The sequence below is a fragment of the Mastomys coucha genome, unplaced genomic scaffold (genome assembly GCF_008632895.1).
Source record: "Mastomys coucha isolate ucsf_1 unplaced genomic scaffold, UCSF_Mcou_1 pScaffold22, whole genome shotgun sequence".
Lineage (NCBI taxonomy): Eukaryota > Metazoa > Chordata > Mammalia > Rodentia > Muridae > Mastomys > Mastomys coucha.
The window spans coordinates 143,335,693-143,361,092 of NW_022196905.1; the positions used below are offsets into that span (position 1 = coordinate 143,335,693).

The following is a 25,400-nucleotide window of genomic DNA, read 5'->3' on the forward strand; positions in this document are numbered from 1 at the left end:
TTTTTTGGAGGGGAAACTGGGAAAGGAGAAATTCGCATGTAAATAAAGAAAATATCTAAAAAAAAAAGTTCCCATCCTAAGTGTAGTGGTTTGAATGAAAATGGTCCCCATTGGCTCAGTGTTTGAATACAAGATCCAACAGTTTGTGGAACTGTTGAGAAAGGATTAGGAGGTGTGGTCTTCTTGGAGGAAGTGTGTCATTGGGAGTGGGCTTTCAGGTTTCAAAAGCCCACCCCAAGTTGCAAATCAGATATAAGCTCTTAAGCCGTTTCTCCAGCACTATGCCTGCCAGGCGCCCCACCCTAATTCTAATGACTAACGCTCTGAAACTGTAAGCAAGACCCCAATTAAATGCTTTCTTCTATAAGTTGCCTTGGTCATGATGTCTCTTCTCAGAAACAGGATAGTAACCAAGACACTGGGTGCCCAAAGCTGGTGGATGATCAGAAGCAACACTTGCTGGATATGTTAGACATATTTTATCTTTTCTTGCAGACTGCTTAAACTGCCTGTTGTCTCTCACACAACTACCAGAGTGAGCTGACTCCTAGAAGTCCTACACCCTAACTCTTTTTTATGCTTCCCAAATGCTTTTCCTCATTGTCTGAACAATTCTAGCTAGTGCATCAAAGCCCCTCTGCCTCTCAAGCTGCAACCCTCCCACCCAGACCACTGTGACTCCTATACCCAGAGTTCCCTTCTGCCACAGAGGGGACCACTGTGTGACTTTCTAGTCAGCTGCCTGCCTCTGATGTAGTAGCTGGTTAGTCTCAAAGGTTTGGTCTCAGAACTTTTGATGTTCTTAAAAAAAAAATCCCTGGAACTCCAAAGAGCTATCATTGTATAGAGTATGTCTATTAATATTTGCCATTAAAAACCAAAACATAGGAAGGCTAGGAGTTGGCTCAGTGGTGCTTGCCTATCAAACACAAGACTCCAAGTTCTAGCCCCAGCATCATAAGTAAGTAGATAGGTAAGTAGATAGACAGACAGACAGACAGAAAGACAGATGGACAGACTGTTCAAAGTATTAACTCATTTTAAAAATAAGGCTCCATGACTCATTAAATTAAGATAAACAGCATATCTTATGAAAGACAAGCATAGTTTTCAAAAATTGCCAAGTCTTGGTTAGAAGACTTTTCAGATGGCTCAGTATTTATGTAAATAAGAGGCTAGCTGCCTTCACCCTCTGCTTCTGCCTCTATGCTTTGAGACACACCAAGGTTTTTTGAACCCTGGAATACTCTACTACATACCTGTGAGAGAATTAAAGCAATGCCAGTAAATGTGCCTTGATGTTATTGAAACTGTGTAGCCCCTGTAGAGCCTTCTGAGGGTCTGAAGGCCCAGTCACACCTTTAGAGCATTAGTGGGCACAGTAGGCCTTGGCTCCATAACCTAGAACCCGGACTGGTGCATGGTTCACTGTAAGTATCCAGGGAGTCCTTTAGGATGCATGAACAAGTGGGTGGTTGAGCATGTGATTAAAAGTGAGTCACAGCTGCCTTCTGACCCTTGAGAACTTTCAATGCATGAATCCAGACAAAATTGAAAGGAGGGTTAGTTTGAGACATTCATTATGTGACAGTTACCATCCATCTGGATGAGGAGCTCAGACTTGACTCTGCGGCTTGCTTCATGCTCATCAGATGTCCCTCTTCGACTGCAGATAGAATCTATTTCATCAATGAAGATCGTGGTCGGGGCATAGAACCTGGCCTTGGGGAGAATATGTTAAAATGACCATATATGATCTCATAAATCGCCCTGTATTTTTAAGTAACTTTTGGGTTTCCTTCTAAAATAGGGGTGAATGAAGGCTGCAATTTTTGTCTATTAAAAGTGCCACCACTACCTTGTCACTGACAGTCATTTTAGGAAAAGCCAATCCAAAACTAAAACTTACATAGTTGGTGATGTTGGGTACAAGATACATAAAGATTCATTATATTACTTTTCTACTGTATATTTGTTTGTTATTATTTTGAGGCAGGTCTCACTATGCATCTCTGACTGTTCTGGAAGTGGCTATGTAGACTAGATTAGCCTCAAACTCACACTCAGAGATCCACCTGTTTGCTCCCCAAGGCAGATGCTGCCACAGCTGCCAATTATTTCTTGTTTAAGGTGAGAAATTTCCATCATGGAAAAAAAAATCTTCCTGACAACAACTTTAAATAAATCAATAACTAATGACAGATCTGCCTCCAGCTGACTTCTAAGTTCTTCTGTCTCATCAATGCGCTAGATGCCCAAACTGCCAATCACCCTTGCTAGACAGGATGCCAAAGGGCCCTTTTCCATCTCATAGAGAAAGATACACTGAAGACACACCAAGAATCCCACAAAGTCCACTAGGACTCATGTGTCTATGACTGGTATAAAACTCCCACACTGCTCTCAGAAGATCACAAGGGACACAGACCTAGATTATGAGGAATTGCATGCCCAGACAGACAAAGAACATATGAAAATCCAAATACAGCATCAATCACTTACCATTTCAAACAACAGACGGACCAACTTCTCAGATTCACCTCTGTACTTAGATGTCAGGGTAGAGGAGGAGACATTGAAAAAGGTTGTCCCACATTCAGTGGCAACAGCTTTAGCCAGCATAGTCTTACCAGTGCCTGGAGGGCCAACCATCAGCACACCCTGAAATTTCAAGATGAGTTAAACAACACACTGTATGTAAATGCTTTCCATAAACTATCATCATCTGATAATGATGTATGTGAGGATGTATGTGAGGATGCCCACTAAACCATAAACTCCCCCATTGTCATGGTGAGATCAGTGCATTCAGCAAGTGTATCAAGAAAACGATGAGCCAGGGTGTGGTGGTGCGCGCCTTTAATCCCAGCACTTTGGAGGCAGAGGCAGGTGGATCTCTGAGTTCAGGGCCTGATTGGTCTACAGAGTGAGTTCCAGGACAGCCAGAGCTACACAGAAAAATCCTGTCTCAAAACAAACAAACAAACAAACAACAAACAAATAAGGCAACAAGACCGTTCTTTCTCTAGGTGTTTCAGGTCAGAGGCAGCCAGAGATAAGCTCATAATTGACAGTCTGGGCAGGTATGGTGGCTCATCTCTATGATCCTGGCATGTGGGAAGTATGCATAACTGTTCTGGGGCTGAGGAGATGGCTCAGTGGTGAAGAGAATGTGCTGCTCTTGCAGAGGAGCTGTGCAATTCCCAGCACCCACATAAGTCTCACAAGCAACTGTATCTCCAGCTCTAGGGAATGCAACGCTCTCTTCTGGTCTGTGGAGTCACCTGCACTTTCATGCACATGCTCCTACACACACACACACACAGACACAGTTTAATTTGCTTAACTTTTTATTTACAGAAAAAGATATCCAAAAGTTTTTCAAAATTAACCTCTATCTCAGCACCTGAAACTCATGGTTTTGAAGACGGCAACCTCACTGCTCTAAGCCCATCTCTCTTGTTGTGTGGCTGTAGCACAACTGAACGACGAATTCCCAGCCAGGTGTGGAGGTGAATGTGAGCTGCCCGATTGACTGACTGATGGTGTCAGCACACAGGTCCACAGCAGTGTTGCCCTTGGTTACCCAAGCATCCCCATTCCAAGGCTGCTGGACATGCTCACCTTCCATGGCCTTCTAATCCCTTTGAAAAAGTCAGGCATCCACATGGGCAGGACAACAGCTTCCCGGAGCAACTTCTTAGCTTCCTCCAGGTCTGCTATGTCATCCCTTCGGAGGAACAGTTGCATGCTTATTCAAGCCACAGCTCTGCCTTACGGCCAGAAGGTTATTACTTTAAATTTGTTTATTTACAAAGCTGTTCTTATATTAAGACTGTATTCTGATCTTTACTATACAAAAATGATCAGTGAGAACATCTTGGCATTATTAATTAGAACACATTATGCAGCTAGCTAACTCTGTCAGCATGTCATCAACAAGTTAACATGTAAAGCATCCTTGGCCAGATGCTGACAGAATGGTTACTACAGATGAAGGTGTCATCAGGAGACTGGGGAGGAGAGGCGAGGAGATCCACAGCAACCTACTCTTATGATGAGTTTCCTTCTCTACTACAATTCAAGACACTCACCAGTGAATGCTAGGGTTCCTGGACACAATGTCCCTCTCCAGGGCTTCCACCAGGTCCTTATCATACCCAGCACCATCAAACTTGGGAATCTCACCGTCACTTGCACCATCTTGCATATTTTTCCTTGCCTGGAGGTATGAGTAAAAGAAGTTATGGCCAGTGACAAAATAACTCTAATTGATATCATTAAGCTTTGGTATATAATGCATCTGTGTGTCCATGTGTGTGCATGTATATATACATATGTGTACATGTGTGTCCACATGTCTATGAAGTATGTGCATAGGGCAGGGGCTGGGGTGAAATCCAGAGCCTGTGTATGCTGGGCAAGCACCTTAGCACTGAGCTACATCCCTGTCCAGAGTAATCTCTTTTAAAAAATATCTTCTTACTATTTAAAATCTTATCTTCTGATTGCCTAGATACCATCCTACCCTATTTAATTCAACAGAAGTGTCTCAATTGGTCAGACTTATGTAATCCTCACATCTACATTCTTTGGTGGACAGTCCCAGGTAAAAGATCACTAGCCCTCACTGGATCTGACAGGGGGAAGCCTGCCTCTGGTGTACTGGACACAAAGCACTTGCACTTCTTCTAGAGAACAGACTGCTGATGTGCAAAGAGAAAGTTAATTACTGAGCACTGGCCTTATGACAGAACATCTCACACTGTGCTCATTTAATGTAACGTCCCAACACCCCAACTGCTTTTCCTTTCTTTATGAATAAGGTAGACAGGCCTCAGGAAAGCCAAGTAACTAAGTGCTTCTCTGCTTTTTTGCTACAGAGTGCTGGCTGTTCTAGACTCACTTTGCATACCAGGCTGGCCTCAAACTCAGATAGATTCACCTGCTTCTGCAGTATGTGCCACCATGCCCCGTGCTTCTCTACCTTTTGACTAAGATTAAATGTAAAAGCTAAGTTAGACTCCATTTACCAGTAAAGGATAGGTCAGAAAATGTAGCTGGTACAAAGGAGCTGGTACAAAAGGAGCGGATACAAAGGCCACTGGCAAGAGAGGCCTGGGACTTTCCTGCCTTACAAGCTTTCCCCAGCTACTGAGTCACCACCACACAGGACTCAATGGTATCCTTCAGTACAGCTCTTGGGGCCCCATCACAGAGTTACTCATCATACCCAGAACAAGCAAGTGCTGTACGAACACCCAACCCCTCCCTGCAGCTCTCCTGCCCTCTTCAGCTCAGGACCTTTCAGACTCACTGCTCAGAGGACCTTCCTTTTTCAGCCCCAGGAGCAAGACCTAAAGAAAAGTTTGATCTATCCTACATTCTTTTACTAATATTGTGGCTTTAAGAAAAAGAAAGAGTTCTAGGCACTGATTCTATGAGTTACAGGGCTCTGACTTCTCAGGGACTTCAACCACAGATCAGCTTTAATGAGTAGAGCCACGCCCCTTCAGGAGTATCAGCTCCATTTCTGTCTGATATAAAAATAAAGGGCAAAGGGTTCCAATGAGGAGACAATAGAACATGGTAGACTTCTCCAGTTCCACTTCTGATATAAACAGAGAAGCACAGTCAGTACCAAAGAGAACCAAATAGCTCATGTGGCAAATGTGCTGATCTTCTGAGCCAGCGAGTAAAAGGCCAAACCCTGTTCTGGTGATCTGATCTCCAGGATTTACTTCCTTGGGCAGACTAGTGCTACAGTTAGGTTAAGTGCTTAGTAATATCCTTGCATGTATTAAAACTGACTCTGTTAAAATAAGCTACTAGCATAATGACACAACAAACAATATCAACCAACTGAAAACACACTTTGTCTTGGATCACATTTTACGGCATGGCTAGGCCATGGCTATGAGTCATACACAAGTCAATCCCTGGGAACTCTAAGGCCATTTTCCAGTGTTCTAGAGCATCAACAGGAGCCAACACTGTGCTTTGAGACTTGCCACATGGAAAGTGAAGTTAAAATTTTGCTTTCACACAAATGCCCTGCCGGCATAGCATGGATTGCTTTATTTAACATTTCATGCTACACCCACACAACAGGGAGGCTTGGCTGGACACACACCGAGAGGAAAAGCCCCATCTCTGTCTCAAAGAAATGGGAATCGTGGGACTGTCCGAAGGTGGCTGCGAGCTGGTATTACACAGCTCATGGGATTGCAAGAGAGATTTCAAGGGTGAGGATGCACTGTGGCCTTCACTGAGCATCTACCTAGTCCAGTGTGGGAAAGCTGAGCTGTCGACATGACTGAGGGCAGGATGGGGAAATGGCCGACCTATACTTCAGGTAACCCTAGTGTCTACTGCAGGGAAGGATGATGGGAAGGAGGAAGGAGCAAAGCAGTAAAAGCCTTTCCTGCATAGAGGAGAAGTCGGTGTGAGCCTCTGAATGACCTGGCCAGTCAAATCAAATCAGTGAAGTGAGAGACCCTGTGAGGCTACAGCAAAATCCCAATGACAGTGGGTGAGAAGTGTCCTTATCACAAACATAAATTAGGGCGGGGAGAGCTGATAGACTTGCCCAGTGCCTGAGCAGAAGCAGCCTATTAGCTGTGTGACTTTAATAAACACAGCTTTCAAGTAATGAAGTTTACACCGTCACCTGGGACACAGGGACTTATACAGAACACCAGGCTGGAATGTCACAGAGTGACCTTAGAACTCTTTCCTTAGATTTGTGCACGAGTCATTAAGGTCAGAATCAGCAACCATTTGACAGTGTGGAGGCCGATAGACATTTTTCTTTTCCCTAAAGCAAAATAGTTAGCTTCTTTGTACTAATTTCTAAATTATTCAAACCAAGACAACTTCCATAAGGATCTTTTGTGAGTCATGCCTCTCATGAAGAAAATGAGGTTCTAAGTGACAAAGCAAATATTTATAGCTTGCAGTCAGTGACTGACACAGCCTCTCCCCAAATGCAAATAGTACATGCATTTTCCTTGGCAGCTTCTCACACTGTGGGACTGAGTGACTAAAATCCAGCTACTGCTCTGTGCCATGCATTTTACAGACTGAGTGACTAAGATCCAGGACTGCTCTGTGCCGTGCATTTTACAGACACAGTGTTGAATGAGCCATGGAACAATGACCAGCTGATAAATGGCTCACACGTCACACCATGTGGAGGAGGATTCCAGGAAATGTGGGCTATGTACGCTGATGAGCTACTACTGGAACTACCACCCACTAGCTGCCCCGTTACTGCAGAAGCCAATATGAAGCAACAGAAGAGGCAGGTTTCAGCTCAGCCTAAGGATTTTTCTGACAATGTGACCTGTTTGACAAAGATAATGACTTTCTGGTCAGACAGTGAACTATATACAGTCACCAGAATGTCTCTGCTGAACTGTAGATGGCCTGTGGTTCTTTCTATAAAGCTGTTGCTTCTCCCATGTCCAACTTACCCTCTGCTGCCTGGACTCAATAGCCAAAAACAAATCAAAATTTCTTAAACGTATCATTTCTTTCTTTCCTTCCTCCCTTTCTTCCTTCCTTCTTTCTTTCTTTCCTTCCTTTCTTCTTTCTTTCTTCCTTTCCTTCTGTCCTTCCCTCCCTCCCTCCCCTCCCTCCCTCCCTTCCTCTCTCCTTCCCTCTTTTTCTTGGTGTTAAAGATTACATCCATGGCTGGGTAAGCACTCTTATCAAGAACTACATTCTCAACCTCAATATATCAATTATATGTATTTAATTGGTTTTGTTTTTAAATGTGTCTGTGCATACATGTGTGTGTGTAAGCCAGGGACATGAACTCAGGTCCTCTGGGAGAGCAATATGTGCTCTTAACCATTGAACCATCTCTCCAGGTCCAATATTTCTTCTGTAAAAATGCTAATTCTGTACAATCTTTTTCATGCCTCTGTCTCCCACTGTCATGTTAGTCTAATAGCTGACATCCACACCACTCACTGTCTTGGTATCCTGGGAACCTAGCACATATCAGCATATTCAATCTTACAGAAGCATGAAATGGGCATTCTCATTTCCATCTCACAGCTGAGAAAACTGGCAAACAAAGTCAGCTGCCCATCTAAACAGGAACAGCAGCCTAGGCACTCCAGCTACAGGTCAGTGCTTGCAGCCAGTTTGTTCACAGGGCATACTACTGCTGCACATGGGGGCTGCTTCCACCCCGTACCAAGAACAAACACAGGAAATGTTAGACAAGGACCCCAGCTTGCAGCCCACCAGAGCCCTCCTGTCCCACAAAGCAAAGCAGGCAGACAATGCAGAATGCACTTACTGACGTGGGTGCAGCACCCTGCACTGGCCAATCAGGACACTAGGAGTTTAACAACAGATCCACAGAAAGCTCAATGCTCACCAATATGCATACTCTTTCCACAATCTTTATGAGCAGGTTTAGTGTCCCAGGCTCTGTTGTAGGCACAGAGGATACAGCAATGAAGCAAACAGACAGTGGCCTCTCCCCTCGTGAGGCTTAGGTTGAGGTTAGAGGACACAGGAACAGGTGCTTCAAGTAGCTATGTCCTCCACAAGTTCCAAGAACAGTGTGCAGTGGTCTGAGGGCACAGTCACAGAGGTGACGGCAGTCAGGCCAGCCAGGGCTTATTACGCTGGCAGAAGGACACTGCTGTCGATCTAAGGAGGAAAGCAGTTGAAAGTTTGAGCAGAGAATATGATGACATAATGTAAGCCGTGTCCCGAGCTGCTGAGGAGAACCAGACAAGGGCAATGGCTTCCTTTGTGTTCTGGCTTACACTTTCTCTACTGTACAGAATGGTTGCACATAGTTAGTTGATTCTGAGGAAGGAGGACTAAATTAAATATGGTTACTAAGATTTCACATCCAATCTTCCCACTTATAAAATGCCACATTTAAACAGAGATCACAAACCCTTGGCAACTTCATGGCCTTGAAACTGGGAAAAAGTTAGCTCAACAAAAATATACATATTTGGGGGCTGGTGAGATGGCTCAGCAGGTAAGAGCACTGACTGCTCTTCCTGAAGTCCTGAGTTCAGTTCCCAGCACCCACATGGTGGCTCACAACCATCGGTAATGAGATCTGATGCCCTCTTCTGGTGTGTCTGAAGACAGCTACAGTGTACTTATTTATAATAATAAACAAATCTTTGGGCCGGAGCGAACAGGGCCAACCGGAGTGAGCAGAGGTCCTAAAAGTCAATTCCCAACAACCAGATGAAGGCTCATAACTATCTGTACAGCTATACAGTGTACTCATATACATCATAAAATAAATAAATACATCTTTAAAAAATGTATATACAAATTCTAAAATCAGGACCTGAAGAATGCTTGCTGAGCCAGGCTGTATCACAGTAAAGGTGCTCGCCCGGAGGGAACACACAGGTGAGACACAATCTTCCCATAACCCAAGAGCTCGTCTCTCAGAAACTAAAGTGATAAAAATTGGTAAAAGAAAACCAATGTGGATTTTAAAAAGATAGGGCTGAGCCTGGCAGTGGTGCCGCATGCCTTTAATCCCAGCACTTGGGAGGCAGAGGCAGGCGGATTTCTGAGTTCGAGGCCAGCCTGGTCTACAGAGTGAGTTTCAGGACAGCCAGGGATACACAGAGAAATCCTGTCTCAAAAAAACAAAACAAAACAAAACAAACAAACAAACAAAAAAGATAGTGCCAGCCTCTGCATATGTGCAATTCAGCCACAGTTACAGAGAGAAAAATGTTGTAAGATTATAAAAATGAAAATCCACAGCACTACATATTAATTGATATGACTGAAAATGGATAGATGGTTTAATGTTCAAAGACCAGAATAAAAGAGTCCTTAAAACACTCCACTGGTGAAAATACAGCCAAGAAGAAAAGTTTTCAGTCTCCTAAGTTAGAAAGTACTCACACAACACACAGTAAATAGACCAGTAAAACCACAATACCTCCAAGAGGCCAACGATGGCTACGATGTTGAATGCTGGCAATGGTGTGGAGACCCGTGCCTCCTACTCTGCCAGTCTCAGTGCAAACTGCTAACACCTGCTTGCAAAACTGTCTGATGATGTGACCTCCCAATGTCTAACTTACACATCTGCTAGGACCCTACCATCGCACCCTTGAAGTGGACATTTTTGGTTTCTTTGGTGACTCAGTAGTGTCATGTGATGTTTTTCTAGAAACTGTCTTATGAGAGGATGTTTTACTGAAGCAGACACATGAGAGGATGTTTTGCCATGAACAGACACATGATATTTTTCTGGAAGCTGTCTTGTGAGAGGATACCTGATGTTTAGAAAAGGTATAAATGTAAACCCACAGACAGTGAAAGGATACCCTTGCAATGCAATGGTTCGCCTTACAACACTTTGCTGGTCCTTCACTGATCTTCACTTGTTATGACTCCATAGAGAGAAACATGCCAAGGAACTTCTCGTGGTATTCTGGCTGCTTCTTGATGAACAAACTTGTGCCAAATAGTTGGCACCTCCTGGTTTCTTCTGGATCTACCTGCTACTGGTTCATGTGTGGTGTTTGCCAACTGGACTGCTGCTGATGATGATTCATGTTTGAAATCACCCCAAAGACCTGTTCTACTCCTTGTCCTGTTAACCTTTCTTCCATACCTTTGGTCAGCTGGCTAGAGGGAGGTAGAAGCATTTAAGAACCCTTATTAAAGTAGGTTTTGAAAAAAATCTAAGCCTACACACCCCTAATGTGTACTTACTACACATTAGGATGCACATGCACACCAAAGAAGAAAAAAAACTATCCAAATTGGCACTATTCAACAGTTCTAGACTAGAAAACCTAAAATCTACTTACAAGGAAACATTTAATTGTACACAATAGTGTGTAATTATGAAAATTAACTTACAGTATCAGCAAAAGCATAGAGAAATCTTACAAACATATTAAGCAAAGAAAGAAAATAATAAGGAAAGGTAAAAACAAAAATCCAATTCTTAAAAGCAGGTGCTACTAGTCCCCCAAAACAGCATCCTCCTCAAACAAGATGGTACTGACTTGTATGGCATCATAGCACAGAGTGCTGGTCACCCTAGGAGAGAAGGAAGCAGCAGAGACTGGGGGAGAGTGGGACCATGGCTGCTGACTTACGAGGTGCCAATGATCTTTCTTGACCTGGATGGTCACATTTATGATAAGAAAGCTACAGGGCTTATTTCAGAAACTATCTTTTTGGTTTATAATAGACAATTATTATATTTTCAAGAATTTCATAAGTCAGTTGGGAAACACACTTAATACTATTAAACCTCATCAACAGCTTACATTACACACACATATACTTAAGGCAATATTAAATCTCCTCACTTTCCGATTACCATTGTCTATGCTCTAGAAGTTTCTTAAATCTATGCCTGCATGGTGGAAATCCCACAGAGGAGGGAATCACCCACCTCATGTAGACGGGAGTGAGTGAGATCCTGACCCTAGACACCATGGACTCCACTCTACCACAGAAATTGGCAGGTGCTCTAAGTCAGGGCTCATTTTGTTGCTGTGGACTGTTTAGACTATTAAAAGTAAAGGTTAAAATATCAATGCAAAGTCATCCTAAAAGTATTTAATTGGAGGCTAGAGGGGTGGCTCAGAAGGTAAAACCCCCACAGGAAAGCACGAAGACCTGAGTGCAGACGTCCAGCGCCCAGGTGAAAAGCTGGGCATGGTAATGCCACTTCTAATCCTAGTGGGAGGAAAAGACAAGAGGACCAAGAGGTTGCTGGCCAGTCGGCCTTACCAACTACAGCTCAGGGTCAGCACAAGACCCTGTCTCCAAAGATAAGATGGAGAATGATAGACACCTGGTGCCAACCTCTGACCTCCACACACAGGTATCCATCCACATGCATAGGACCCACGCCTAGACAAACACACATGTGCACATATACACACATGCAGTTTCTGTTGTTTTTACATTATTAGAAAACACTAAAAATGAATATTCCCCCAACATTTGAAAATGGTCCTGTTGGTCAATGCTGCAGGAGTCATGAAGAAATGAGCCAAATTCCAAGACTCTGTGTCTTTCACTGCCTTACTACCATATTACTAAAGAAAAGAAGTCACCAGCCAGCGTCCACGGCTACACTGCCTTCCTCCATCACTGCAATCACAGGGAACAGGGATGTGAGTGGGCCCAACCAGCGAAAGTGTTCTCTGAAGTCCATCAAGAACACTGGACCTTTGTTTCTCTAAATTATGGACAAATTGCCATATATGCCTTATGTTAAGCATAACTGTCAATGACTCATATGTGAATGTGTATGTGCATGAATTACATATGAACATGTTTTTCCAGAAAAGTAGCTCTTCAACACACATCAGCACCTCACGTGAGATGATAATTCATAAAGTAACTCAATTATGACTTATGTACTTTCTTAAGTCACTGTTCTTGTGTGACAGAGAGTTCGTGGTCATCAATCAGCAAGTATGAACAGAATAGTCCAGTCTTGTTTCCAGTGTCTCTCCATGCCTGTGTGTCAACGCTAGCCACAATAAGGACAGCATTCACCATAGTCATTTACTATATACAATGTAATGAGACAAAGTGTTTTAGGCCAGTAACTGAGCAGTGAATTCTGTGAGCGTAACTGACCCTCCTTTAATCTGAACTCCACTTAGACACATGTGTAGCCGTGATCATGGGATCATGCAGGACACTGTTCATTAACCACGATTTTGAGCTTTCTAACTTATAATTATTTTTAAAGATAATATAAAAATATTTCTTCTATTCCCTCATATTTACTTTTAGCATATCCTTTCTAAATTAAAAAAAAATGTTATTTCTTCATGAAACTCTGATTCTCAAGAATTGTAAAAATAGACCTTATTGTCAGTTAATTCTTGGTGAGCATGGCCAGTGCTCCTCTATCTCATGACTAAAGATACACATCCTTTTAAGTAGAATCCAGGATAAAGCAGGGTGACTTACATTTCTCAGCATACATCTATATTGACTCTAAGCTTAAATGACAATATGATAAATTCAGTTTTTCCATGTGCTATAGTCTGAACACACAGGCTCCTCTAAACGTCACGTCAAGGCCTAGTCTCCAGTCCATTGCCATTAAGAGATGGGACCTAGAGATACCTTCACCAGCCTGAGGTTCAGCCATTTATAAAATGACTCAGTGTTTTATTATAGCATCCCAAATAGTCCAAGACACTGGGTACATTTACATAACACTAAAAGCACAGCTTAGTTCTTAGTTCATGCCACTCCTGTCCACAATGAGAAATAACCAGATGTCAGGCAGGAGTCCTCTTTTTGAGACAAAGTCTTACTATGTAGCCCAGTGGCGCCAAGCTCACGACCATCCTGTATCAGCCTCCTGAGTGCTGGCATGACAGCCAGGTATACTTAGTAGTTTATATTTTAGTTTATATTTATTATATGACTAGCACAAAGTACATAGCTAGTAAAGATGTGCTAATAAATTATAGTACACACTGGCTATGTGGACAATCCTGTGGCCCTCGGGATTAAAAAGAAATATGGCTTCAACAGCAAATCATTATGCAAAATGACTGCTGCTTACTTTACAAACAGCACTATGCTTAGATGTAGTCTGAAGCCTATCAGAAATTTAAAAAGAAATGGAAAAAAATGTAATTTCTCACGAAATTTACTAGTTTTTTTAACCAGTATTTTTTTTACAGAAAAATTAATGAAAAATTAAAGTCAATATAGAAGTATGCTGAGAAATGTAAGTCACCATACTTTAACCTGAATTCTATTTTAAAAAGTAATAATTAAAATAAAATAAGAAACTTTCACACCATTGTCACATTGTGATCTAAAACTTGGGCACACAGTCATAACCTGCAAAGCCCCACCCACAGCACCGTCAGCTGTTAGCAGGACACAGGGCTGTGCTCATAGATAACTGGAGAGGCTGAATAAACCAAGACACATAGCTTCAACAGTATCAGAGCGACACCAAAGTGCACGGCACCCAGAGAGAACATGGCTCCCTCTGCAGCTGTGTGTCAGTTGTTCTACCATGCAATCCTAAACACGTCAACGCAGGGACCCTTGACGAGATGTGATTTATTATAAAGGCCTTTACCTGCTGAACCTCTAGTGGGCCCAAAATAAATTCCTTTTATCCTCATTTTTTTAGACCTATAAAGTAATAGAAGCAGCTTTCAGAATTCTATATGCAAATTAATAATCTACTCGACTATGAGATAACATAAACATATACATATATATAACTAATTTTTTTTTGCTTTTGTTTATTTTTTTCTGGCAGGGTACAAGTTACTATGTGGACCAAGTTGGTCTTGAACTCACAGAGCTCTGCCTGCCTGTCTTCCTGGGTACTGGGATTAAAGGTGTGCACCACCATATTGAGCCTAAAAGTAGGATTTTAATGGGAAGAGAGGTAGGATTCAACACAGGGAACAAAAAGCAGATAAACTGTGGGCCCTTCTATGCCCTCCAAGTGTGTTTTAACAGCTCTGTCATTAAACAACTTGTCAGGCCACAGGCTGGAGCTCCTAGAACTCGATGTTTATACACTCACTTAACTAAATATTCTCAAGCTAATACTATCTTTATTTTGGGCAATACAGTCTGATTTTTCTGGACTAGTTCATTTCATTTTTTTTGGTGCCACACACCAACCACATGATTGAAAAGGGAGTCTATAACAGCGCCTGTCATCTCTCCACCTTCACTTTCAAAGCAGCCTCAGAAACTCTAGTCTGTGCTGTGATAATCAGATCAGAGACAACGACACCTTTCAAGCTAGCATGACACTTCCTTGTTTGTTTTTTAAAGGTAGTTCCTTTTATTTCTGTGGTGACTCAGAGTATCTCTCCTACCTCCTCAACAACTGTAGAAATAAGAAAGGCTCATTTTCCACTGATAGTCTGAGTACCAAGCTTGTCACTGACAGAGTAAGACAGACAATTACTCAGAAACATTGTAAATGAGAAGCCATTTATAACCCCTGGAGGAACATGTGTGCCTCTGACAGCTGTTGCCGGTTCACCTTGTCCTCAGTTGAAGAATCACACGTGAAAGCTGAGATTGATTCAGTGGCGGATTTCTTTCCTCAAATCCAATCCAGCCTTCGATGGCCGGTGAGGGAAAGGGGCATCTGCACAGACTTCACCCCTCACTGGGAGAGGACTGGAGCACCCACCCTGTACCTTAGTTGTTTTACTCTGAAAAGGGGAGCAGGATTGTCTCAGGAACTGTTCCTGGTGCCCAGAGCCTTCCAGGAACCCACGGCCAGGGTTACTCCTGGTCCTCCTTTCTTTTGTGTAATCTACAAAAGGTCCACTTTACTAATACATCTATACCTCTCTGTGTATGTGTGTGTGTGTGCATTTACTTAACTAAATATGCCTACTATACCACTGTGTGTGAGTGTGTATGTGCATGTACTTTAATAAACACATCTATAACTGTATGTGTGTATGTGTGTGCATTTACTACACCTCTGACATTATGTGCCTTGCAATGTGGCCTTTGAAATATAAGAACACTAAGGAACCCTGAGAATTCAACCCCAACTACAGTGCCCACCAAAGCCCCGCTGCGAGTGAATGAATTGGAGTCTTGCCTTGTCGTCTCTCCCTCTTGCTCTATAGTCCTTGTCCCGACTTGCGGGTTTGTCACTCTTCGATATCTGATGTGCTCGGCCCACGAGTCCCCGGGCTCCTGCCCCCATGTCTTTCCGCAGAGGCCTCACTTCTCGATTGGGACGCCTGATTTGAGGTGGTGCTCTGACAACAGAAAGACAGTTAAATAGCAATTAATCAAAGACAAGGAATGCAAAGCCGTCTTACTCAGGAGACTGCCACAATTTTCCCTGCCATAGAGTGGTTGATACAATTAATAAATATAGGTGACACATATGGATACTTTGCCAAAGTAACTACTAACCACCAACAGAGGGCAACCTGTGCCCACCTGTTAGCCTCAGCAGCTGCACTGGACGAGCTTAAATCAGGAAGAGTTAACTTAGAAACAACTAAAACCTTCTCAGTAAAGGATGGGACTGCATAGTTCAGGTGTTTTCTTTTTTACAACCAAGACAACTTCCTCCACTTATACTGGAAAAGTTAGCATTTCACTATGCAAATTACAAATGGCAGGCCCCAGCACTGACATTCTTATAAACAAAGCCACTCATGTGGGGAAATATATCTATGTCTAGTGAGGGTCAAAAACTATGACAGGACTCCAGGTGTGACTAATAATTTCAATAAATCCAGATGTGAAATCAATGTGTTCACAGCAGCACATTTTGTCAGCTTCCACCGCGCAAGGCTGAGCCTCAGGGTTTCTCAGCACCGCTCTTAGGCACAGCACTCCAGGTGCTTCACATCCTTTCTCAAACCATCCATCCCTGTTTCCCTACCTTGCCCTGCCACCCCACATGGCCACACTGACATGTATGGCCGTTCTGATCCCTGTGTGTAACTTTTTCCTCTCAATAGCACATTGACTGTTCCATCTCTAGGCTCACAGGAAGTGTATTTTAGCTCTCTCCCCTTTCCTGATGTTTTCATTAGCATTTATTAATTATACACACTAAGGGATCCATTGTGACATTGTCACACATGTACACAATGTGCTTTGTTCACACCCCTCATTAGTCACCCTCTTGCTCTCCACTAACCCCTGTGTTCTTTCAAACTAGCTCCTCTTCTCCCTCTCTCCATCTCTCTCTCAACCCCCAGTGTGTGTGTGTGTGTGTGTGTGTGTGTGTGTGTGTGTGTGTGTGTTCCAAAAAAAGAGCTTCCTTAGAGTTGGTCATTGGATCATGTTCACCTGAGCAATGGCCACACCACTGAAAAGTTCATTAACTGGGGGGAGAATGGAGTTCTAGGGTCCCTCCCCCTTCCATAATGGGGTGCTGAAGGTTTCAGTCTTGTGAAGATCTAGTGCTTGTAATCACAGTGGCTATGAGTTCAGGGGCATAAGAAGCCACATCCTGACTGGAAATCAGTATCCCACCGTGCTCCTTCCCTCCCTCCCAGCTCTTACTTCTTCCCACCGCTTTGTCTGCAGCATACTCTGCAGGCTTGGGGCTTTAATTCATCCCCAGGTTTCCTTCCTTGTGTCATAGAAGGCAGCATAATAATAGTGAACATGACAAGATAGGGAATGGATGAAGAGCCATACACTCAAGGAGAGCAATGAAGCACTAAGACACTGCAGTTCTAATGCAGTGCTAATGCTATGGTTTAATGTAAAATGACTCCCATGGGCATATGGGTGTCACTTGGTCTCTGGTTGGTGGCATAACCCTGGAATGTTGTGGAACCTTTAAGAAACAAGGCCTGGGGCTGGCAAGATGGCTCAGCAGGTAAGAGCACTGACTGCTCTTCCGAAGGTCCTAAATTCAGATCCCAGCAACCACATGGTGACTCACAAACCCCCCCCCAAAAAAAGGAAACAAGGCCTGGATGAAGGAGTGTGTTGATTGGGGTATCCTTTTGGAGTGCAGCCCTGTCTCGTCTCTGCATCTTGGTCATTCAAATGAGCAGCTACCTCACGCTTCTGCCTACCTGAATTCCCGAGGTCACGCCTTAACTTTCATGATGAAGTGAAATCCCCAGATACCTGAGTCAAAATAAGTCATTCCTCATTAGGATTTTGTCACAGGCATAAGGAAAGTAACCATTACATAAAACAAACAAAAACAAAACAAAAAACCCATTGCATATTCATATTGTTGGAATCTGCTAAGAATGAGAGTGGCTGCTGAGAACCGCCCAGGTGTCTCTAAGGCTACACACACTGACACCTTCATCCTGAGTGTAGTCTAGTTCAACAGTTATTGAACAGCCATTTTAGTATACAGCTAGTGATGCTGCTGGCCCCAGGAGAAGACAGAAATAGACAAACAGTAGTGTAAGGGGAGTTGGGGAAGAGGTCACAGAAAAATGACCAGACGATGCTTTGGAAACTGAAGTTTTCTCACATTATTGCTTCTAGGACATTCTTAGTCCCTTAAACAGTCCATCAATCAAGTAAACATGTGAAGAAACAGCCAGCAGTGGTGGCGTACGCCTTTAATCCCAGCACTCAGGAGACAGAGGCAGGTGGATTCTCTGAGTTCGAGGCCAGCCTGGCCTACCAAGTGAGTTCCAGGATAACCAGGGCTACCCAGAGAAATCTTGTATTAGAAAACCAAAACCAAAGGTGTGTGTGGGGGAGGGGGGAGAACTTGAATAGACTGGTGAAGAGTGAGAACCATAACGATAAACTGCTGTTTAGAGCATGGCACATCTGGGGCCAGCTCAGTAGGAAAGCCAGCACACCCCAAGCCCTGGGTTCTACATCTAGTACAGAAAATAAAATAAAAGCCCAAGTCTTTTAGTATCTCAATGAAACCTTTCTGTTGTTCTTTGGGGAAGGCCAGGCTTGTCTTTTTACCGTTTTCTGCTCTGAGAAAGAAATAAGTGGCTGGGTACAGTTCTGCTTTATATATTTGTGTGTTTGTGTGTGTAGAAATGTCTTTCCTGCATCAGCTAAGGGCCTCAGCAAAGACAATGAAACGAGATCCTCTCTCCTCTCAGCACACATCAAGTTCCTCCTATTGCTGGAGCTGTGCTTGCTCTTTAGTGACTGTCATTGTGGTCCAGCTTTTCAGACTCTGCTCCAGCAGAGTCTTTGCTCACCTTCCACAAGCCGAGCCCCTACAGCTATATGCAGGCTCTGCAGTTGCTGGGCTTGCCCAGGAGGCCTTGCCATGAATCCTGAGACAGCCCTGATTCTTGGCTTGCTACTTAGCAGCTGCTCAGAAGCCCTACCACAGTCCTTTTTGTGCGCACATCTGGCTCCGTGAGCTATGACCTAAGATTCCTTCCTAGCCTGTTCAGGAGCTACTTCCTAGGGCTGCTGCTGAGCTTGACCCGCCACGTGCTTCTCTGATGTGCTCATAGAAGACCTGGATGAAGTGCTCAACCCGCTGTCAGTGGCATCTGTGGCAAGCCCCATGTCTCGTGGGAAGCATGTGAGTGCTCTTTATGTCTTCAGTTCCACCTCACTGCCACTGGAGATTACATGTGTAACAGACTCTGTCAGCATCCCAGAGGACACCCTGGTTCCACTCTGTACTTCTTTGTCCATTGCTGCATCACTGCACAATGCCATGCCTCACTGTGGGGACTCTGTGACAACTTCCAGGTTGTGTAAGCAACAAACTCATGAGGCTTCTTTAAAAGGAGGTTTTGGTGGGGCTGCATAGTGCCACTGATCTCAGCCTTGACAGTCAAAAAGACCAACAGGGTACTAGCATGCAGCCTTTCAAAACCACAGAGCAACCAGCTAGCTAGTCATCATGACATGATAACTAAAAACCAGTCTGGTAGTCTACACTGAACTACCATTGAAGAGCAACAGAAGAGATGGATATTCTAAAAGTAAAAGCTGATAGCTTATCACTAATAGACTGTCACTGTGAGAACCACCAAATGCTCATCAGCAGGGATGAAAACAGAACAGAAAGGGATGGCTAAGGAGCAGAGACATGAAAGCAGGTGTGTGCATATCCTTCAGGAAATGCTTCTAGAGTGTCTACCCTGCACCACACATTGTTCTTGGTGCTGTGGATGCAAGACCCAGCTTGGTCAAGTCCCAGGAGCATGACTGGGTGTGGAGGAGGGTGAACAATAACCACATGCGCAGTCTGTACAAAAGGATAGACTAGGCTGGACTTCTGGAACCATCTGTGCAAAGACAAAGTGAGGGTGTCTGTGAGCCATTGAAGAGTCAGGGGGAGCTGCACAGCTGTCCTGCCCCCTGCCGGGCCAGGCTGCTCTTCACACTCTCCACGCATTAAGCCACTTCACTCTCATAGCCTCCTCATGGGGTGACTGCCACAAAGATCTCCATTTATAGAGGGAAAATGAAGCTGCCTAGCTTGTCCTCGGGGCCACTGAGTGGCAGAGCTAAGAGGAGACCCCCTCTGCCCTCCGAGCTGGCTCTGGTCTGTGCAAAGGTAGCAGACTTCCCAGAACAGGAGATACTGCACGGCAAAGACCTTACTCTTGCTTGCCGGCATCCCATGGGCACCAGTGATGTCAAGCTGAACTGCACTGGGAACAGCATGGAGGATGGGGACTAGACCCAAGAGGAGGACATGAGAGATGAGGCCACAGTCACAAAAGGAAGAGGAAGAACATGAAGCCATGTAAAGGCCACCAAAGTCAGAAGAGAGGGAAGAAAGTTCCAACAGAGACAACAAACAACAAGTGTCACAAAGGTGAGGAGGGAACCCAGAGGCTGTGGAAGGCGTTGACACAAGTGAGTTGTTCAGTGTAGCCAAGAGGTCAGCCCAATGCTGCAGTGACTGGGAATCCAGGATTCCTAGTAACTGAAGAGAATGGAGGAGACAGCAGCTGCCAGGAAAAGCACAGGGAGGCAAAGAGTTGTCAGTGCAAATGTGGAAGTGGACGTATTCCGGTTTCACTCTGCCATCACTGCTGGTCTCACTCCTTCATTTGTCTCTAATCAGAATGCCTATTTTCAGTTGCCTTTTCTAAAACAGAAATATCTGAATTTAGGGGTCTGGAGAGACGGCTCAGTGGTTAAGAGTGCTGCTGCTCTTGAAGAGGACCCTGGTTCCATTCCCAACACACACGTGATGGTCTACAACCATCTGTAACTCCAGGTCCAGGGGATCTGATGCCTCTTCTGGTCTGGGGTGTATGGACATATAAGAAGGCAAAGCATTTACACATATAACATAAAAATAAATCTTAAAAATATTTTAGGCACTCACTGTAATAAATACCTACATTTCCAAAATTCAAGTGTTTTGTAGCAGGAGACAAATGTTTCCTACAGAGAGCTTACATAAGAAAAAACAATGAAACTTTAAAAATCAAGAACAAAGCCCAACAGGATGCACTTCCCTGTCTAACACCTGGACCCTCACCTTCCTCTGAACTGACAGCAGTACCTGCACTAGGAGCAGGTTCTCTGCACTTGTCACCCTGCTCTGACTGAGCTTTCTGTCCACACCACCATATCAGCACCACCACATCAGCACCACTGCCTCAGCACCACTGACTGCATCAGCACCATCGCATCAGCACCACCGCATCAGCACCACTGCATCAGCACCACGGCATCAGCACCACTGATCAGCACCACCACATCAGCTCCACTACATCAGCACCACTGCATCAGCACTACATCAGTTCCACTGCATCAGCACCATTGCATCAGCTCCATGCATCAGCACCACTGCATCAGCACTACGGTTCCACTGCATCAGCTCCACTGCATCAGCACCACCGCATCAGCTCCACTGCATCAGCACCACCACATCAGTACCACTGCATCAGCACCACTGCATCAGCTCCATTGCATTAGCACCACTGCATCAGCCCCATTGCATCAGCTCCACTGCATCAGCACCACCACATCAGTACCACCACAACAGCACTGAGACCTAAAGAGCACTGGCCTGTGGCAATGCTCCTCACCCAAGCATCTTCTTTCCACCATGGCAGCCAACATAGCCCTCCTGGCAGCACAAGCATTTGGCTACTCTCTGTAAATAACTAATGGAGACGCCTGGGCTTCCCCAAGCACCACACAACTCAGCTCCCCTTGTCAGTGGAACCAGCTGAACCCACTGTAGACCCACTCTCTCCATCCTGAACCTAGTCTGTCGCTCCCTGCCATTCCCATCTAACTGTTCACATGTGGTACAAGCTTGAAGTCTCAGACCTGGAGAAGCTACCACAGACAGAGCATGAGTTTGAGACCAGCCCAGGTTTTCACAGCAGAGCATGTCTCAAATATCCAAATAAAATTCTAGGATGTGTCTTTCTGAAACTGTTCACTAACTTCAGGTGAGCCCATGCTGCTAGAGCCCATCTGACTCTCAGCCCTTGTCCTGGAGTGGCTGTATTCATGGGAGGTTGTGAAGATTAAATTATAAACCATGTACAGAACTCAGTAAATGTCATTTATTCTTGAGATGACTCACCCCTCTACCTATGTTCTCCTAACAACCTGAAGTCAGAGGCCATCCCATATTCCAGAAGATAATATAACTCCAGAATGTTAAGGAAATGGGAGTAACACCACAGGCACTGGTGTGCCCATAATCTACTGCATCATATAGAAAACAACCTTAAAATGTCTGCCTCCTGAAGTGGAAACTTACGGGTTCTTTGGAAAGTCAGTTGTGTTGAAAGGTGTTTTGCTGGGGCAAACATGTGAAGAAACGTTTAGCTGAAGTGGACATAGATGAAAGACTAAGGCAGACTCATGAAGGAATGTTTAGCTGAAGCAGACACAGGAGAGAGGATGTTCTGCTAAAGCAAGCATGTGAAAGAACATCTGATAAAGGATTCTTTGCTAACAACACATATGTATTGGTCCGCCTTACACTGCATAGTTTAGCTACATTTGCTGGGGCTTCACAGAGAGAAACATGCCAAAAAACTTCTGGTAGTGTGCCACAATTTCTTGCTGCTTCCTTGGACTCGGGCTGATTGGCAGAGTGATGTCAATTAAGACAGATGTACATGCTGAGGCATGACGCATGGAGGACATGTGATGTTTGCAGGGTATAAATAGGACTTGATGGCAGACGAAAGCTGAGCTAGGCTTGCTTATAGAGCTTGCTGTGCAACACTTGTGGGTCTCCCATTTTTCTGATCTTCGATTCCCTGAGAGAGGCACAGCCAAGAACTTCTCCTGGCGTTCCTCCCTGGTCCATCCTGCTGACTCGAGCCAAGGGTGAGGCCTAGCTGTCTCTGCTATGTTGTGTCACCACTGTTGCTAACCCAGCTCTACTGAGTTGGACTGCTGGTGTATCCATGTAGTGTTTGCAAGTGGATCAAACTGCTGTTGCCTCCGTCCCTGTGAACTGAACTGCTGATTTCCAGACAATGCAGATGGGAGTTGCTCCAAAGAACCTTTCTGAACAGGTCCACTTCCCCTGTATTCTTTCTTTCCCACTACCTCTGGTGGGTGGTAGGTTACAAGGGAGGTTAAAGTGTTTAAGAACCATCATTAAAAATAGACGTTTGAAAAAATGAAAGTTACAGTCTCCAGCTCAGCTGACACTGTTTAATAATTACCTCCTATAGTCTGTCTCTGTTCTACTCCTGGTCACAGGTGATATCCAGAGTTGCCATTCTCTCATTCTCACTATTAGTCACCAGGTTGAGTCCATTTTACCCAGAATTCTCTCACACCCACCTACAATACCAAACACTGCCAGGGCAGGGGCCAGCTCTGTTTGTACATCCCATCCAGTGTACACAGAAGCTGGTGTAGAGCTCTGTAGATGACAGGGTACAGGTACCAGCACTCCTGAGGCCAAGCTTGTAGTCTTTATTATTGCCACTATATGGCCTGCAGGGCCAAAGATAAATAAATGCCTGGCATAGAGCAAACGTCTACAAAGCAGATAGCAGACAGGTCCTGCAGCAGTCTCCTTCTGGAGATTGGATGCAGGGCTGCAAAGCAACCTGTGATGCTTACTCACACAGGGTAAGCATGGAGGGTAACCTTGATCACTCTGTGTGACCCTCCAAACTCAGCAGCGCTACTTACTGCAAGGCTGCCTCGTCTACCGCCTTAGCCAAGAAACCTGAGTCAGAGCAGAGATGACAGACTTACAGACAGGAAATGGCAGCTTCCTCTCTCTCAGTACTTGACTCCAGCCTTAACCAAATCTTTTTATTATTGGCTGTTTTTTTGTTTTGTTTTGATTGTTGACAGTTACTGAAGCTAGCAGGGTACTCAGAGAGACATGTGGCAACAACCTTAGTGTCAAGTCTGTAAGAAATTCCACAGAGACTTAAGGAAAGCCAATCTCCTTAAGTGTACATAGAAACACACTGTACCAACTCCCCAAGCGTGTGCACACTTGCGAATGCACACACATCTACAAAGGTCAGAGGTCAAGTGTCTTCCTCAGTGGCTCACTGAACATGGAGCTCATTGACTGAGCTAGACCAGCTGGCCAGTAAAACCCAGACATCTTCCTGTCTCTGCCTCCTAGCACTGGAATTGCAGGTACATACACAGTTCTATGCTCAGATTTAATGGGTGCCAGGGATCCAATCCCAGGTCTTCATGTTTATACAAGAAGCCCTTTACACAATGGGCTCTCTCCCCAGCCCCTCCCTCCAGGGCTTGATGAAACAGCATTAGAAGGCCCATTTGGGCTTTAGTCACAAAATTACCTATACAGAACAAACTTAATGATTAATTTCAGATTCATATAAACAATCTCATTTGCCTCTCTCTCAAAAGGCATGATTGGTTAAAACCTACTACATGGGAATATAACCTGTATATCTATCATGAAGAACATCAATAGTTTCTCAAATTATTAAAAATAGGGACTGGAAAGATAGATCCACAGTTAAAAGCACTGGCTGCTATTGTAGAGGACCTGAGTTTGACTCCCAGTACCCATGTGGTGGCTCACAAATGTCTATAGCTCCAGTTCCAGAGGATCCAATGCCCTCTTTTGGCTTCTGCAACCACTGCACTTATGTGATCAAGAGGTACATAGACATACATGCAGGCAAAACAAGCACACACATATAATAAAAACAAAGAAATATTTTAAAAACACTACCATATGATCCAGTAATCTTTCTTGTAAATATATATCTAAATAAAATTGAATGGGGGTGTGAAGAAGCATCTGCACCCTTGTGCCCATTTCAACCCTATCCGCATGAACAGGGCATGGAAGTAACATAGAGCAGAGCATAAAGAACGTGAGGTGAATGTAAGACAGATGACCATCCAGCTTTACAGAAGACAGCTCTTCTATTTGCAAAGACAGATGAACCCAGAGGACGCTGTGCTGAGTGAAACAACCACCCTGCAGAAAGACACACAATGCAATCTTACTCACATCTACAATCTAAAACCATCAGATCACAGTTCTGCAGAGGAGAGTGCTGGTTACCAAGGCTGAAGGGAAGGGAGACGGGGCTGCTCCGTCCATTCTGTGCCACTCAACAAAATATCTAAGACTGGGTGATCCAGAACGAGCAGAAACTTCTTGGTTCTCATCTGGATGCTGAGTAGTCTGGGTCTGAGGAGCCCACACCAGCAAGGACACTCACACGATATGCTCCCACGCTTGAGGGTGAGGAGCGGCTTCCCTGTGAGGTACACCACCTACACCGCCTTCTCCATTAACAGCACTAATCCATCCCTGGGCCCGCCACTCAGGACTGAATCCCTTCTTACAGACCCAGCCTCTTGATGCTGCTGCCCTAGGGAGTGAATTGCCAACACAGGAGCTCCGGCAGACACTCAGACCACAACAGAGGTCATACACAGATTAATTCTGGACATCTAGCATACATGAAGGTGACCACAGCTAACCATTTGTACTGTATATT

General features: G+C 44.4%; 1 protein-coding gene across 5 annotated transcripts in view; it reads right to left on the reverse strand.

The window, feature by feature from the left end:
• Nucleotides 1–25,400, reverse strand: part of Katnal1 (katanin catalytic subunit A1 like 1) — a 58,510-nt gene that overhangs the window by 18,510 nt on the left and 14,600 nt on the right. For all 5 annotated transcript variants that reach the window (XM_031338789.1, XM_031338793.1, XM_031338792.1 and 2 more), the window contains exons 4-8: nt 15,611–15,773; nt 4,095–4,222; nt 3,625–3,730; nt 2,503–2,661; nt 1,596–1,722 (exon numbers count right to left, since the gene is read on the reverse strand). In XM_031338789.1, the coding sequence (XP_031194649.1) occupies nt 1,596–1,722; nt 2,503–2,661; nt 3,625–3,730; nt 4,095–4,222; nt 15,611–15,773 (683 nt within the window). The remainder of the gene's footprint in view (nt 1–1,595; nt 1,723–2,502; nt 2,662–3,624; nt 3,731–4,094; nt 4,223–15,610; nt 15,774–25,400) is intronic.